The sequence below is a fragment of the Malaya genurostris genome, chromosome 2 (genome assembly GCF_030247185.1).
Source record: "Malaya genurostris strain Urasoe2022 chromosome 2, Malgen_1.1, whole genome shotgun sequence".
NCBI classification, from domain to species: domain Eukaryota; kingdom Metazoa; phylum Arthropoda; class Insecta; order Diptera; family Culicidae; genus Malaya; species Malaya genurostris.
This window is the reverse complement of record NC_080571.1, coordinates 322,819,904-322,836,980: the sequence shown is the minus strand read 5'-3', so window position 1 is coordinate 322,836,980 and position 17,077 is coordinate 322,819,904. Positions and strand designations below refer to the sequence as shown.

The following is a 17,077-nucleotide window of genomic DNA, read 5'->3' as shown; positions in this document are numbered from 1 at the left end:
AGTAATTTCTACTCAAAATAAGACAAAAATATTTTGTTCAAAATTTGAGTAAGTTCAACTCAAAATTTGAGTTCCTTGCTCTCAAAATGAAGAAATTTTTCTTCATTAATTTTCATATACAAAGTTATTCTTCTTTCTTTTGAATGCGCAAAATAGTGATCAAAACCGTTTCCATTTGAACGATTTGGAGTCAAAATTGAATTATTTTGATATCCTTATGCTGCGCTTTTCACTAAGCACAATTGAAACCACAAAACATCTATGATTGACGTTGATTCTTGTTTTCAAAACAGGATCTAGAAACGGCAATTCTTTATTTCGATAAGAATATTCCGAGAATGAAAACGCACTGAACTGCAAGTATTTTTTTCACTCAAATGTTTAAAAACTCAACGCTTACTCTGATGTATGAATAAATTCGAGCGAACTCATGGCAACGAGTTTATTTTACTCAAATCCATACTCAAATTGTGACATATTGTTCCAGTTTATGAATTTGAGTAATCGCAACTCAAACCATGAGTTATGTTCAAAGAGCGTGCAGCAGCACTTCTTGGTGAGCTTGGTTTGCGAAATAAACTTCACTTAGGAGCTCACTTCCTTTGTGGGGGAAGTAAAATACGATGTGCCCTGCCAGTCTTTGCCATCCAGAGTGAGATAGGTCTCATCGTTCGTCACCACCTTCACGTCATGATTCATCGGGAAAATTGAGTTGACCATCTTATTCAGCTGCTGTGTCATTGCCTGCAGGATCGATACCAGTGGACGCGACTTCCGTTTCTTGTCATGTATGTTCATATTCGCCAGGTACTTTTTCACTGTTTTGCACTGACCTCCCGGACTAGCGCACGCAGTAATGTAGCCACTTTTTCCCCGGTCTTCCTCTGTAGCTTCCTTTGGAGCACTCAGGGTCGTCGGCCATCCGGACCCAGGCTTCCTTTTGATGCTCTGATTGTTGTCTCATAGTGCCAAGATGTTGTCGATGCCCGAACGGGTATATCCGGCGTTTTCGACGTGGCGAGGTGCTTTCTTTAAACGCACACACTTCTGAACGGAGTAGCTTCACTGTTTTTGCCATCGCTAGAAGAGCTGTCAAATTTCGTTTATTGATGCATGGGTTGCTGATTGATACTGTCTGGGAAGTTTCGTCACTGCGGGTGAACGGGTAAAACATGAAAAATCGGCAATTTTTGTCCAGTTGTTTAAATGCAAGCGTTAAGTAATTAAATGCATATTTTTTGTTTTTTTTAACGAAAATAAAATGAAATCTTGATTCTTTGTTTGCTTTCAATTACAGAAAGCTTGGAAAACCTTGAACTTCACTTTCCGACCATACAATAAAGGTTATGCCAAACAGACAGTAAACTTTAGGTGACGATTTCGGTAATAGCTGACGTTTGTCAAAATTTGAGACTAGCGAGACTCAGCATTTTTTTTGCCGAGCAAATTACCGAGCATCTTGCCATTATATTGCCTACATTCAGCGAAAAAATGAATAAACTGCGTAGGCATTGCAATTAAGATTGAAATTAGTTCGAAATATTTCGTTGAATCAGGACGATTTTTGCTTGGAAACGGTTGTGAATTACACCGTTTGAGCAGTTTGTTTAAGTAGCTCTTTATAGTTTTAAATTCACTGATAATATAGACATACGAAGATAAATTTTAATTCCCGAGATGGAAACATAAAAATTTCAAGTATGTTTCTTTCATACTTTCAAGAAAATACAAATACTATCATTTCACTTGAGCAGCAGTTACTTTGTGGTTATGATTTTGAATTACATTGCATTAAACTACCCGGAAGTAGAGTGCTCGCAGAATCTTCGTATGTTGTTTTGTATACTTTCACTTACACGAAAGGGCAAACACGTAACTGACATAAATTACGTTCAATTGCAATTTGAAATTTTCATTATGAAACTTTTTTTCGTGCAGTTACCTAAATGATTATAAAAAATAACAGACATAGTAGTTAAGTCAAAAATATTTGAAATTATAAAACAACCAGTATGAAAAGCAACAATTCAAATATTGCAATTTTGTGATCTGAGCGTTCTCCGTGCAGGACAATTGCATGGTGGGAGTAAAAATCGTACTGATAATAGGAACCTTTCCCAGTTCGTGTTGCCCTAAACACTGAACTGCCAACTAAAGGCTAAACAAGTGTTTCACGGAGCCACTACTGATTAAAGATAGCTATTTATTTGCTTTTACTTAAAAACGATAGATGAAATCTGGGATGATATGTTCGATAAGTCACGTGTTGACTAACAGAAACATAAATGCTCATTCTCACGCAATTCATTTGTCAATTGTGCAATACTTTTTCCTGTATGAGAACCACTTTTACCATCCTAATATTCCATCTGATGGAGCCTTCTTATCTGATAAAATTGTCCTCCACTTCTGATAACAACGGTGACAACAAGCACATTTAGAATGTGCATTTAGTTTGTGATCAACCGTTCTACAGGCAACTTATTCAAAACAGAGATCAACAAAATAGTTTCCCATCCCCTAGCAAATGATGAACTGTAAATGACTCTAGTGAGAGTTGTACTGATATTATTCAACAACATCTGCAATTAAATGACCGATAGAAAGAATATGAGGATATTAAAACTGTGTTGGCTTTTTACAGTAGGTGTGTGATTCATGCTGTTCAATCTTTCTCCAACCATCCAATAGCTCAGTTATTGACAAGCATTACGAGTTGTTTCTATCAAAAAAGCACACAGCACGCGATAAGATAAAACAATCCGAGACATACACAGTTCTATAAAAAGAATACAACCAAATATATTTACTCACTGTATTGTTTCAGCACTATTCGTTTCGTTGGTGCATGGTCAAAACCTTTCCGCATTGCCGGAGGGCTCAGGATTAGGTGATTCGGCGCCCATACTCACAGACGATTACGTCAACTGTCCTCCCGGAGATGAAGACAATCCGGAACGATCGATGCTGGGTGATGTGGAGGCAGATGATTTGAATTACAGCTACGATGATGACGATATTTTTGAGCTTCCGAAGTCAGTGGATGTCAATGCAGAAGTAGTGAGTTCCGTTGAAAATGATACGATCGAAAAATTATGGAAGAATTATCCTACGAGAAACGATTCGGAAACAGTGACTGTACATGATAACAACGAGGGTAGCGGAGAACCAGATGAGGTTCAAGAGACTTCAGCACTGATCAAATCTCCAAAAATCTACAGCCTACCAGACTCGGAACCTTTGGAGACTAGAATTGCTGAATTCGTCGACGAGCATCCCGAAGAAGTTATTTTGAAATCACCAAACTATCCTCAGCCATACCCAAATTCTGTAAACAGTTTCCAAAAGTATTATGATCCGACTTTTGTTCCGAGTATTTTAATTGTTTAATTTTTATTTCTAGCTACACGATCATCGGAGGAATCGGTATTCAGGTGACGGTTCACAAGCTCGATCTTGATCCTTCATCAGATTTTCTATACATTCGAGGTGGTTCGATAAATGATAATGATGAAAAGGGCCCCGTCCTGACAGGAACCATCAAAGAGCCACTGCGTTTTCTTATTGCTCATACCACGACCTTTTCCGTTCATTTCGTGTCGCAACACAATGAATCGGAACCGCAGACACACACGGGATTTTTGCTAACTTACGCTCCGTTTGGCACAGTTGTTTCACCGACAACTCCATCGACAACGGAAATGATTGTGCCACGGGAGGAACTGCAGTGGATTCGTAAGGAGATTTCCATCAGCCGATCGATGATAGTTTCCGTGGAAACGTGGCCTATCATCAAAACTGCATTGATGACCGCATCTAATGCTTTTATTGAGCAGCACCAGCTCAAGTACAAACCTAGTCGGTAAGTGCCACTTTCATGAGAATATTAGCGCATAATATAACCACAGATAATAGATATACAGGCTCGAACTAAATTTTACAAGATCCTGTGAAAATTTCAAATTTGCTATACGTTGGAAACACTACTGCCACCTACTCGACTGTTCGCCGCGATCATTCAAAACGTTCCACTACGTTCCGGAACGATAACAAAATCCTCCCGCCTGTTATAGGAATATTCCAACTACAGCAATTTTAACACTTGCAGGGTTGTTACGAAAAATTTCAAAATTAAAACTTGCGAAATCCGCGCGAAGTTGAAAACTGGCTATTGCACAGTTGAAGTTTAAGTTGAAGCTGATATTGCACAGAGAAGAATTCTGGAAGATCAGACCTGGGAATGGCAGATCAACCTTCAATGTGCAACTTCTGGTAACCCCGAAGTTTATTGATCAGTACCGGCGCCGGCCAGGTCCGGTTGTAGGTCCGCTAAGGGATAGGAAGGTATGTTAGTCCAACACTTGTTGTTACTAGAGGCCGTATATACTACTGCGCACTCCACAAGTGTCACGGGAGAAAGATATTTGTTAGTAAAAATTTCAGTAATGGTAGTATTCGCGCGCGACTCAGTATGTTCCGGTTTCAAGATGCTCGGCTGCACCACTAAACTCACTGACTTCTCGAGAGAACGTTTCAACAATATCCGATACTAAAATCCCGGGAAGTCTTGATTCCTTGTTCTTATTCGTGAAAACTGAAGGAAAATTTAAAATACTATCGCGTAACGAACAAAATTATATCAAATAATTTTAAATCACCAAACAAAGACTATTATTTGAATTATTTATAAAATTTATTTATAGGTTGGGCAACCGGCTACCGAGAAAAAATATTAATTTATCAAACAAACAAGTATTGTTTTACTACTTGTTCAATATACCGATGCATGTTATCTCTGTTATTAACCTTGTAATATTAGAGGATTTGAGCAATAGTTGATTTTTATCATTCAATTAAAAAAAAACAACTAAAAACTCCTGCAATTGTCACCTTTTACGACATGGAAGCGGGAACCCAGTGGATCTATTCTTGACTTATTTTTTTCCGCCGGATTCCACACGGCATCTAGGCTGGTTCTGTCCGGAGAAAGTTAATAGGTACTATCAGTCTCCTAGTGGACCCCAGCCCCTTCGATTCGCGACTGAAGTAGGTCTGTCACAAAACTAGCCTTAGAAACATCGCGATGGACAGATAATAAATCGAGACCAATCAGTTTGCAGCGGTTATGGTAACTCGGTAGGTTTAAAGGATATCTCCATGGAAGACGCTTGAGAGCGTAACGGACAAATTTGCGTTGAATTACTTCAATGCGTTGAATATCGTTTTGGTAATAAGATGACCAGATAACAGTAGCATATTCGAGAGTTGAGCGAACTAAAGCGCAATGCAGAGCTTACCAACTATGTACTTTAGAGATTTTTTATGTGGAACACATCTTTATTTTCTATATAGGGGTACAAATTAGAAACTCAAGGAAAAATACACGTAGGAATGTGGTTAGGTTTCAAACACTTACAGCTCAGTATATTTTGTATCAATTATTAATATTATTTCATTATTTGATTGGAAATATTTCTACGATTCGATTTGAATATATCAAGGAACGTATTTTCAATTATCAATGATTGAAATTTTGATTAGTAGCGAGCAATGTCCTATTTTATCTGCTAAAAATCTCCGGCATATCGGATTTCCCTGCCATAGACGACGGTTTTGAAGGAGTAAGCGATAAATCAAAGGGAAAGCATCGCTCTGATTGGTCAATCGATGCAAAAGCGAAGCTGTTGGAAGCACGCGAATCTTCACATAGAAGCGAAATTGTAGCTAACGTTTCAGTCCTACGCGTAGCATGCTAGAGGTAGGTTGTTGCTAGACAGCAAGACAAAAAGTGTCACAAAACGATTTGAAGCTTTAATTGGTATGCTCTGATCTTGTGCCATGCAAGCTCGGATGAAATTCCTTGTAGTGTCGTTTCGCTTGAGAAATTGACATCTATCCCAAGGTAAATTTTGAGTGCTTAAGATTAATTTCTAATTAATATAAGATGAACTCGATTGATAACGGGAAAAAGTTTATCGCTTCAACCGAAATCGCAGAATGGTAGAGAAACTTAACGCTATAAAAATAACTTCTTGCATACAAAACTTGAACACAAGCTTGGCGAAGAGAAGCTTTAATATCAAAATCGTATCGTAGGTATGTACAAAGATATAATTGCATACATTTGGGATATTGGTGTAATTTCGTCGGCTATAAAACAAACAATTTTCGGTGTTGGTTCCTAATTAAGATAATTCTAGGCAGACTCTCGTGCAATAGCGGATTCAAAAGCGTGACTATTGATTGAACTGTTTGATTGTAGATCATTAGACATTTTGGTTGCCTTGTTCCACATCAATGGCTCGAACAACCCCATGGGGCTGATCCTTGTAGTTTTTTAGTAACGAAATAAATCTTAATAGCTTAGAGGCTTTGGAGATAGTAAACTCTATGTGCTTCTTGAAATTTATCTTGGAACACCCAGGTCCTTAACAGACGATGTGCGTTCGAGAGCGGTTTGTGAAATAGAGGAATTTAAAACCATTTTGTTGATGTTACACCAATTAGTTAAATTATCCAACTGTTCTTGTAGGAATTTATTTTTAAGTCATCGGCGAACGATAGTTTCATACACTTGATCGAAAAATTTAGATCGTTGAGGTAACTTCCTTGAGGAATTTCAGAGGTAACAGCAAATTGTGAGATTGTCCTGTGGTCCTATTTTCACTAGCAGTTCACGACCAGTTAGAAATGATCGAAGCCAATTTAAAAATGATTCCCAGTCTACTCAACTTGGAGATCGTTATGTGATGATTGATTTTGTCGAAAGCAGCAGCGAAATCGGTGTATATAGAATCTATTTGTAGTCGTGCTAAATTTGTGGAAGTTGAACGCTTTGGCATGAATCCATGCTGAGTCTCAGATATGTAGTCAGAGCAACTATGTGTCATAACATCCAGAACTATAATTTCAAACAGCTTCGATCCAGCATAGAAAGCAGCAACGGTAATTGGATACTAACATATACCCTTGTTCCCTTTTTTGTCGTGAATACGACTTACTTTACTATGGGGCGCCTTTTCAAAATTTACACTGATCAAGAATGGCTAGAACTTAATCATGCATATCTATTTTTGTACTAAGCCTGTTACCGGAATTTCTCAGACGTCCTTAAACACGACACTATCCAAGTTGTGTGAACGTTTTAGCTATAATTTATACTCATATTACAAAATTATAATTTTGATTTCATTGAACTTACAAATTTTTCAGTTTTTCTTCACCACTTATTCCTCTGTCGACCATATGATTAATATTATGGTTAGATTAACTACAAATTCAATATAACATTAGGTACATTGTTTTTTAGATTTATATAACAACTCAATTCAACTTACGTTACAATTATTCAATTAGTTCAGTATTATTTTAACTAGTAATAAGTTTTATATTTCAGCACCGCTATCGTCTCAAATCAGGCACGCTTTTTCTTCCTCTCTTTCGCTCCTTTTCTTTTCCGATCTGTCACCCCTTTTTATCTCTCCAATGAACGATGTAGACTTCACTCTTCACGATCAGTGATTTCTGCTGACGAGAGATACTCGCCGTCACAAAGCCCAACAACATATTTAGATCTTCATGCTATCGAAAATATGATCAGCAATTTGTGATGAAATTTTCAGTAGCATTAAATAACCACAAATAACTCAACATCATAGTTTTCTAAAAAGTTTGGTATCAACAAGTATCGAAGAGAAAAATTCATGGCGCTTGTTTGTCTTTCTCGTGTTCGGACAACGGTTTTGATGCTGTATTCTCCTTGAGTGAAACTTGGCTTACTTCTAACATCAACCTCGACTTCCATAATTTTAACATAATCCGCCTGGACCGAGAAGACTCTTATGGAGGGGTACTTTTAGGGATTAAAAAGTGCTATTCATTTTATCGTATTAACCTCCCCTCGACACCGGGAATTGAAGTTGTTGCTTGCCAAATTAATATTAAAGGCAAAGATCTATGTATAGCTTCTATCTACATTCCTCCCAGAGTCTCGATAGGGCATCGTCGGCTTGCAGACATCATAGAACTTCTTCATTCACCGCGGCTGGTTTTAGGGGACTTTAACTCGCATGGCACAGGATGGGGCTGCTTATATGATGATAATCGTTCTTCGTTAATCCAAGATCTGTGTGACAACCTCAATTTGACAATTCTAAACACGGGAGAAATGACACGGAACCCTAGACCGCCAACACAACCAAGTGCGCTGGATTTATCCCTTTGCTCGACTTCGCTACAGTTAGATTGCAAGTGGAAGGTAATCTGTGATCCTCACGGTAGCGATCACTTGCCGATCATAGTTTCTATCACCAACCGTGGAAGACCATCGGAAACAATCAATGTTTCGTACGATTTCACACGAAACATTGATTGGAAACGTTACGCGAGCTCGATATCTGAGAAACTAGAAACATCACAGGAGCTTCCTCCGGAGGAAGAGTATACATTTTTGGCTGGCTTGATTCTTGACACCGCAATTCAAGCTCAGACGAAACGAGTACCTAGCGCGCAAACTAGTATGCGTTCTCCCAACCCATGGTGGGACAAAGAGTGCTCAGAGCTGAAAACGAAAAAAGCTTCAGCCTTCATCTCGTTTAGAAGGAACGGAACTCCAGATAATTATCGGAAATACGCGGCGTTAGAATTTCAAATGAAAAGTCTGATTAAAGCTAAGAAACGCGGTTACTGGCGAAGGTTTGTTGACGGATTAACGAGAGAAACAGCAATGAGCACTCTTTGGAATACGGCCCGTCGCATGCGCAATCGAAATCACGCGAACGAAAGCGAGGAATATTCTAACCGCTGGATATTTGATTTCGCTAAGAAAGTATGTCCTGATTCTGTTCCGGAACAGAAGATATCCCGCGTCGCGACATTGAATACAAACGAAACACCGTTTTCGATGGTAGAGTTCTCACTTGCGCTCTTGTCGTGTAACAATAGAGCCCCGGGGTTAGACAGAATTAAATTCAACTTGTTGAAAAATCTGCCCGACTCTGCCAAAAGGCGCTTGTTGAATTTATTCAACAAGTTCCTCGAGGGTAATATTGTCCCACACGAATGGAGAGAAGTGAGAGTTATTACTATTCAAAAACCTGGGAAACCAGTCTCCGATCACAATTCGTATCGGCCGATTGCTATGCTTTCCTGTATTCGGAAATTGTTGGAGAAAATGATTCTCTTCCGTCTAGACAATTGGGTCGAAACAAATGGATTGCTTTCAGGTACACAATTTGGGTTCCGCAGGGGCAAAGGAACAAACGATTGTCTAGCGTTGCTCTCAACAGAAATTCAAATGGCATTTGCTCGTAAAGAACAAATGGCATCAGTTTTCCTCGACATCAAGGGGGCATTCGATTCAGTTTCCATTAACGTTCTATCTGAGAAGTTGCATCAGCATGGTCTTTCACCAGTTTTGAACAACTTTTTATATAATCTATTGTCCGAGAAACACATGCATGGTGATTTGACGACAAAGCGATTCAGTTACATGGGTCTTCCTCAGGGCTCATGCTTAAGCCCCCTTTTAAACAACTTTTACGTAAATAACATTGATGAATGTATCAACACATCTTGCACGCTAAGACAACTTGCCGACGACAGTGTTGTGTCTATTATAGGACCCAAAGCTGCCGATCTCCAAGGACCATTGCAAGATACCCTCAACAACTTGTCGACATGGGCTTTTCAAATGGGTATCGAGTTCTCTACGGAGAAAACTGAGCTGGTTGTATTTTCAAGGAAGCGAGAACCTGCGCAATTGCAGCTTCAACTAGGGGGTGAAACCATAGCTCAGGTTTTCACATTTAAATATCTCGGGGTCTGGTTCGATTCCAAAGGTACCTGGGGATGTCACATTAGGTATTTGAAACGAAAATGCCTACAGAGAATCAATTTCCTTCGTACAATAACCGGAACTTGGTGGGGCTCTCACCCAGGAGACCTGATCAGGTTGTACAAAACGACGATATTGTCAGTAATGGAATATGGATGTTTCTGTTTCCGCTCCGCTACGAATATTCATTTCATTAAACTGGAAAGAATTCAGTATCGTTGTTTACGTATTGCCTTGGGTTGCATGCAATCAACCCATACGATGAGTCTTGAAGTGCTGGCGGGCGTCTTACCGTTGAAAAACAGGTTCTGGGATCTCTCATATCGACTGCTAATCCGATGCGACATTTTGAATCCGATGGTGATAGAAAACTTTGAAAAGCTCGTCGAGCTTAATTCACAAACCCGTTTTATGTCCTTGTATTTTGACTACATGGCTCAGAATATAAATCCTTCTTCGTTTGTTCCCAATCGTGTTCATTTTGTGGATACTTCTAATTCTACTGTGTTTTTCGACACATCCATGAAAGAAGAAATTCGTGGAATCCCGGATCCTGTACGCCCTCAAGAGATCCCAAAAATTTTTAATAATAAATTTAAAGAAGTCGACTGTAATAAAATGTTTTACACTGACGGATCATATCTCGACGGGTCCACTGGCTTCGGTATATTCAATGTAAATTTCACCGCTTCCTATAAACTCAGTGATCCAGCTTCAGTTTACGTCGCAGAACTAGCTGCAATTCAGTATACGCTTGAGATCATTGACACTCTGCCCACAGATCACTACTTCATTGTATCGGACAGTCTCAGTTCCATTGAGGCTTTCCGTTCAGTGAAGCCTGGAAAGCACTCACCGTATTTCCTGGGGAAAATACGGGAACAATTGAGTGCTTTATCTGCAAAATCATACCAGATTACCTTGGTTTGGGTCCCCTCACATTGTTCCATACGGGGCAATGAGAGGGCGGACTCGTTAGCCAAGGTGGGCGCACTAGAAGGTGATATCTATGAAAGACCAATCTGCTTCAATGAATTTTTCAGTTGCTGTCGTCAGAAAACTCTAGCTAGCTGGCAGAATACATGGAATAGTGGAACTCTGGGACGATGATTACACTCAATAATCCCACAGGTATCGACGAAAGCTTGGTTCCGGGGGTTAGACGTGAGCCGAGACTTTATTCGTGTAATGTCAAGGCTCATGTCTAATCATTATATGTTCAGCGCGCATCTCCGTCGTGTGGGGCTCGCTGAGAGTGGTGTCTGCGTTTGCGGTGAGGGTTATCATGACATCGAAGCCAGGTCCCAACTCATAGGTTCCCTTCGGGCCCGAGGTATACCACCCTTCGTACCAGTCCGCGACGTCTTGGCAACTCGAAATCTTCCTTATATGACTCTCATCTATAACTTCTTGAAAACTATCAATGCTCAAATTTAGTGCTCTCCCTATCTCTTTCTCGTCTACAGCTCTACCGCACTCTTCTTTACGTTGCTGGAAGTATGGCCTGTGTAAACGATGCTTCGGAGCATGCACCTGCCTTGAACTCACTGAGTTGCTGGAAGCTACCCGAAAACGTCACATCAACGTCAGAACACACCAACGAAGCATCCCAATCCAGAATAATCTCTTCATTTCTACAAGCTGAAAAACATGAAGATTCATCGAACGCAAAATGTGTCTAAAAGATGTATGCCACAAACCAATGATGTATTCAAATTTCAATTCAATACTGTGTAGGTCCCACCCTCCTTATGTCCCCTTACTAACTGGGGAGTATGCCGCCCCGTAATACGGCATCCCTTTCTCTCTCCCTAACAACAAGACAATCGGCCACGTTAAGCTAAAGCAAATGAGCCTAATAAAAATTTTATTTGAAAAAAAAAAAAAAAAAAAAAAAAAAACGGTTTTGATGCAGTGAACGACATTGCATTCTCGAGGTACCAACAGAGTAGATATAAAATGTAAAAATTTACACGTTTCATTCACTCTAGCCAGCAACGTTAATAAATTGATTATTCAATTAGTAAAGAACTTTTTGACATTTTTCCCAGAAATCACAAGAATTTCTTAATTCTGGATGTTAAGAAATGAAACCTTGCGAAATTCACTTATGATAAAAAAAGAACCGGAATTTTTATTTTAAAATTCCCGCGCTTGTTCAATCGGTAAACTTTTATTCTCTTAACGTTGGCAACACTTTTATACACATTCTGTCAAATTTTGACGCATATCGTATGATTAGTTTTTGTTTGGCGTCTATACAAAGAAGCAGAAAAAATTTCGTGTTGCGATATTTATAATAGTTGAAAATTTAGAACAACGTGCGTGCATCAAATTTTGTGTTGCAAATGTATTTAAGTGTTCCGAAACGTTTAAAATGTTAGAAAAGGCCTTTGGTGAATCGTGTCTAGGAAAAACACAGGCATACGAGTGGTATAAACGCTTCAAAGGTGGTCGTACAAGCTTGGATCACGATGAGATCCCAAAACAACATCTGTTACTGAAGAAAACATTGAATCGGCGAAGCAAATCGTGTTGCAAAATCGTTCTGTACCGATTAGAGAGATTGCTGTGTTGTTGGGCATCTCTTATGGATCAGCCGAACACATTTTAACAGATGTTTTGGGTTTGAAACGCGTCGCTTCTCGGCTGGTGCCAAAAAAGCTGAATTTCATTCAAAAACAGCGTCGGTTGTGTCTCAGTTTTTGGCCAAAAACTCAACCAATATCATCAACCAAGCACCGTACTCTCCAGATATGGCCCCGTGTGACTTTTCCCTCTTCCCCAGACTCAAATTGCCATTGCGGAGAACGCGTTTTGAGACCATAGAGACCATAAAAGAGAATTCGCTGCGTGAACTAAAGGCCATACCTTTGGCGGCCTATAAAACTTGTATGGAAAATTGGATCAAGCGTTGGCATGCATGTATTGCCGCAGGAGGAGAGTACTTTGAAGGCGATAATAAAGAAATTTATTAAAAATTGAAATTTTGCGTCGAGATCAACAAATGCGTGTGTGACAAATAATTTCACTCAATTATTTTTGAAGATGACTCAACCGTTTTCTACAAACTCAGATTCATATGAAAATTCGTATGCTCCTAAACAAGGTTCCTGAATTATGTTTGGATCCGATTTCTGGTTCCGGAACTACAGGATGATATGTGAAACGAAATTAAAATTGTGTAACTCATTTTCCTCGTAGATGGCTGAACCGATCTAAGATTCAAATTAAATCTAAGAATCATCTAAGATTTGCTGATTAGAATAGTCGACAACGAAATAAACGTATTTCAGTTTTAGTGGTCAGTTTTCGATTCGGAAGGCACCCAACAATTTAACTCGTACTTTGATTTCTCAAAGATGTCTACACTGATTTTTAAACATTTTGAAACAAATGTAAACTACTGATTTTCTAATTCCGGCTCCAGTATCGAATCGTTTCTCAAAGCTCATCCGTTTTCTCAAATAAAGCCAAATTGAATTTCAGAAACAAAAATTCAAATTAAAATAAACTTATAGTCCCACACAAAATTAATTAATTTTATCCAATGCTGACTTCCGATTCTGGAATTACAGGAGGATGAATTTTTAAAATTTAAACCGATATAAAAAATGATAATCCCGAAAAGCTTGAAAGTTGGACTCAAAACTATTGCAATTTATTCGTCATATGGCCATACGAATCGGTTTGGGTTATGCTGGTTCCTGAATACCGGCTCTGGAAGTACCTTAAATTACTGTAAACTCTAAAGTGGAACTTACTTCGACATATCATGGAATGTTTAATCGATTGTCCCACTTTTAGATAGAGTAATGAGTGATTAAAATGTCAAATTGCAGCTTAAAACGACGGTCATTAAAATAATGTCATGAAAACTGAAACACCGAAGAATACTCATGCAAAAAACACATGCGGATTAAAAATTCAGTTCCAGAATTAAGATCCACTCACTAAGATTTTATTTCGCTATTCGGCAATTTCTTTGGCGAAAACTTTCGGTAAACATCAGAAATAACCGAATTTCCGGTATACGAATTTTAGTTTACAAAAATTACAAGATGGAACAGGTAATCCAGTGGGTACAGGGGAAAGACGGACACCTTATTGAAATGTTCAGTCAGTATTCTTTAATTTACCAATATTCAAATTTTTCAGATAATAATATGTTTTTACTGTTGGTTGTTTGTGTTAAATGCGCAGGCAACTTTGTACATGCATTTTAGGAGCATTTACGCACCCATTTTACACCAGAGGGCGCTTTTGGTGTCACGGGTTGCTCAACTACAGTACTATTACACTGAGGACTCTAGGTTTATTTTATTCATGACAGTAGCTAATGGAAAAAAGTACACCCGTTTCTCACTTGAAGCGATGTCAGTTTCACCGTGCAGTGGGAAATCTATGTTTACTTAATTTATGATTCCACTTAATAATTCTGGTACATCCATTTTCTGAATTCATATTCAGAATTCAAAATATTCCTTGATACTGTATATTTACTATCATAGCTAACAGTAATCAACTTAAAAAATTATCTTCTCTCACATTAAGAACAAAACGAACCAATGACGGAGATCCAGAAAACACTTTTATTCCACACTGCGGTAACATGAATTTCAAAGTCGTATGTTTGCTTATGCCAATTTCAACCAATCGTGAGCTGGCCCAAAACTGGCTTTAAAAGCGAATACAAAGTTGTCTGATTCTGTCCTAGAGCTCAACCTTAGGCTGCAGACTGAGTGAGCGCGAGAAGCTGAGTCGAGCTTGATGCTGAACAAAGCGGAAACTATATTTACCGCATATACAAGCTTTGGTTTGGTCTGCTAATGTCTGTCACCTGCTCGGCTCAGCTTCTTGCGCTCACTGTATCTGCAGCCTAAGGGTAGACGTTATCTACCAACTGATATAGAACTCGATTAATTGATTGCTATTAATCGATTAGCCCGATTAGTGGCACTGCCGTTAATCGATTACAAATACTCGATTATTTTAGCCTTTTAATCGATTATTTTGAGTAATCGAGTAAGAAAATACATCACTATGAGCAAATTTAACATGCAGATCATATGTGAGCTTGTTTGCTGTGATATAACTGTCCGACTGTGTTTTTTTTAGTGCGGAGGACATTCGGATTCTGGCCCAAAAGTGCCCGGACACATGGCCCAGTTACGAAGAGTGTGTTAGTTTGGAATTTGCAGTACCTTTGCGTCCGCTTCCTGCACCGATCGAGGAAGAAACGGACGGTTTCGGTTTGGATGGTAAGGGTAAGCTGGCCGCGAAAGGATTCATCTCAATAACGACCACCGACGCTCCGGAAACGGAGTATCAACTATCTGTTGCGAATTTGGAAAGGATGTGGAAAGAATTCGGTGCAATGGCACTGGCCGACCAGGGCATCGAAGTTTACAAAATGCCGGAAAATGAGTCGGTGTTGCTGATTTGGATCGCGATAAGCTTGTGCATTCTGGCTGCATTCATCTTCGTGTTGTACAGTATTTGGAAGATTGATTTCTTCAAGGATTACAGAAGGTAAGTGTTTTGGTTTGACGTGGCTTTTTTATGCCTATGAACTTGCATCTATATTCATCAGAATTTCCCGATTGAGCCGTGAAGCACCGGATGATGACCGAAATGAACTGAAGAAAAAAGAGTTCGACATTTCGATGTTCCCATCACCGCACCAGATCGTGCCAAGTTTGTTCCCGACCGGAGATCCATACAACGGTCGTGGTTCAGAAACACAATATGGTAATTGTCCATCAAGATTCAGTTGACTTTTCAAGTGACTTCATTATAATTTTAATAGCTTATGATAATTCTTCAATGAATCCTTGGCCTGAGGATGCTTTCGATCCACAGTTCGCAACATTTGACCAAAGATCCGATCCTAAAAGCTCGCAAAATCAACAGGTATTCGAACCGCATTCTCCTCTCGCACCTGAGTATTCTTCTTCCAATATTGTCGACTTTAACGGTATGAGATCGATCAAGTTTGGTAGATGTTAAACTAATTTGTTTTTAATTTTTTTCAGAAGGATCTCCTGCAAGAAATTTAACTAATCCGTTTTTACCGCTCAGTGGTAGGGACAGCCATGGTATCAATTAGCCCAGATCATGATCGTCAAAACGCAAATTAGCTACATAAGTGTCTTGAAGAAATAAATAATTATGGAGAATAAAAACTGTACACGAGAGAAAGTAGTTGGAAAACGTAAACTGTAGTAATTCCCAATCAATTAGCTAATTAAGTGGCGTGTGAAACTTTGTTTCGGTGCAGATTACTCGATCCTCAAACAGGTTATCGTTAGTCTAATTTGAATAAACCTCCTGTGAGGATCGCAAATACCATTGGAACGAGATAGCACTCTGCGGTTTAATGTCTGCAGTTATCTGCCTTCTGTGGCTGGCTCGAGGAACGGAGGTTTCAGTAAGCACTAACCAAAATCGGTCGAACGAAGGTCCTTATCATTTCTATACAGCTCGGTGTTCATAATAAGAAAATACACCGAAACAAGTCTCTGCTCGAACGGTGGTTGGTTGGTGGATACGCGAATTGGAAGGTTGGTACATAGGAATGATACGATAAACACATCAAGCCATCACGTTTCATTTCTTCATCAAGTCAGTCCAATTCGGGCTCTGAACATACCACCACATCGGGTTGGAATGGGGGGTTGAATGGGGGGAATGAGTTTAATTATATGCTGAGCAAAAACGATGATAAACACGTCTGCATTTGCATTTTACAATCTCGAGAAACGAAAACAACGTTCGTTGAAATTGGAGCAATTTAGTGGAGGTGATAAATGTTTAATTGGTGTTTTCCAAAGTCTGCTTTCGGAATTTTGGGAAACCTTTTCGGTGGAGCGTTCGAAGCATTTGGGCGCAATCGTAGATGGCGCCGTTAGAGAAAGTTGTTTTAGTTATCCCCGGACAGACGAATTTTGTACATGAGACTTTGAACTGATATTAGGCTTTAGTAAATTGAAAAATTTATGACAGTTTTTAAATTGAAATCTGGAAATTAGAAAATAGGAAAAGAGTATAGCAGTGTGTCAAGTTTAAAATGATCAATATGTAATGTTGACCAGAGCCGTAGTGAGCGTTTCTGGCGCCCGAGGCGAACTCAAAAATATTTACCCCCACCTATTTTTAACCAACACCTTGAAGACGAACTGATATTGTTCTATTTTGTCGTGAATACGACTTACTTTACTATGGGGCGCCTTTTCAAAATTT

At 39.2% G+C, this 17,077-nt stretch overlaps 1 protein-coding gene across 1 annotated transcript; it reads left to right on the top strand.

The window, feature by feature from the left end:
• The first annotated feature begins 2,465 nt into the window (after positions 1–2,465).
• On the top strand, positions 2,466–16,054 carry LOC131431346 (uncharacterized). The gene is made up of 7 exons (XM_058597000.1): positions 2,466–2,647; positions 2,828–3,347; positions 3,404–3,862; positions 14,954–15,367; positions 15,429–15,586; positions 15,645–15,812; positions 15,871–16,054. The coding sequence occupies exons 1-7, from the start codon at positions 2,593–2,595 to the stop codon at positions 15,942–15,944; spliced, it is 1,848 nt and encodes a 615-aa protein (XP_058452983.1). The 5' UTR covers positions 2,466–2,592; the 3' UTR covers positions 15,945–16,054.
• The last annotated feature ends 1,023 nt before the right edge of the window (positions 16,055–17,077 follow it).

Excerpts from the sequence above, each read along its gene's own strand:
- LOC131431346 (XM_058597000.1), top strand. The coding sequence starts at position 2,593 with ATGACCGATAGAAAGAATATGAGGATATTAAAACTGTGTTGGCTTTTT. Across the intron at positions 3,863-14,953 it reads CTCAAGTACAAACCTAGTCG|TGCGGAGGACATTCGGATTC; the intron begins GTAAGTGCCACT and ends TGTTTTTTTTAG. Across the intron at positions 15,813-15,870 it reads CAATATTGTCGACTTTAACG|AAGGATCTCCTGCAAGAAAT; the intron begins GTATGAGATCGA and ends AATTTTTTTCAG.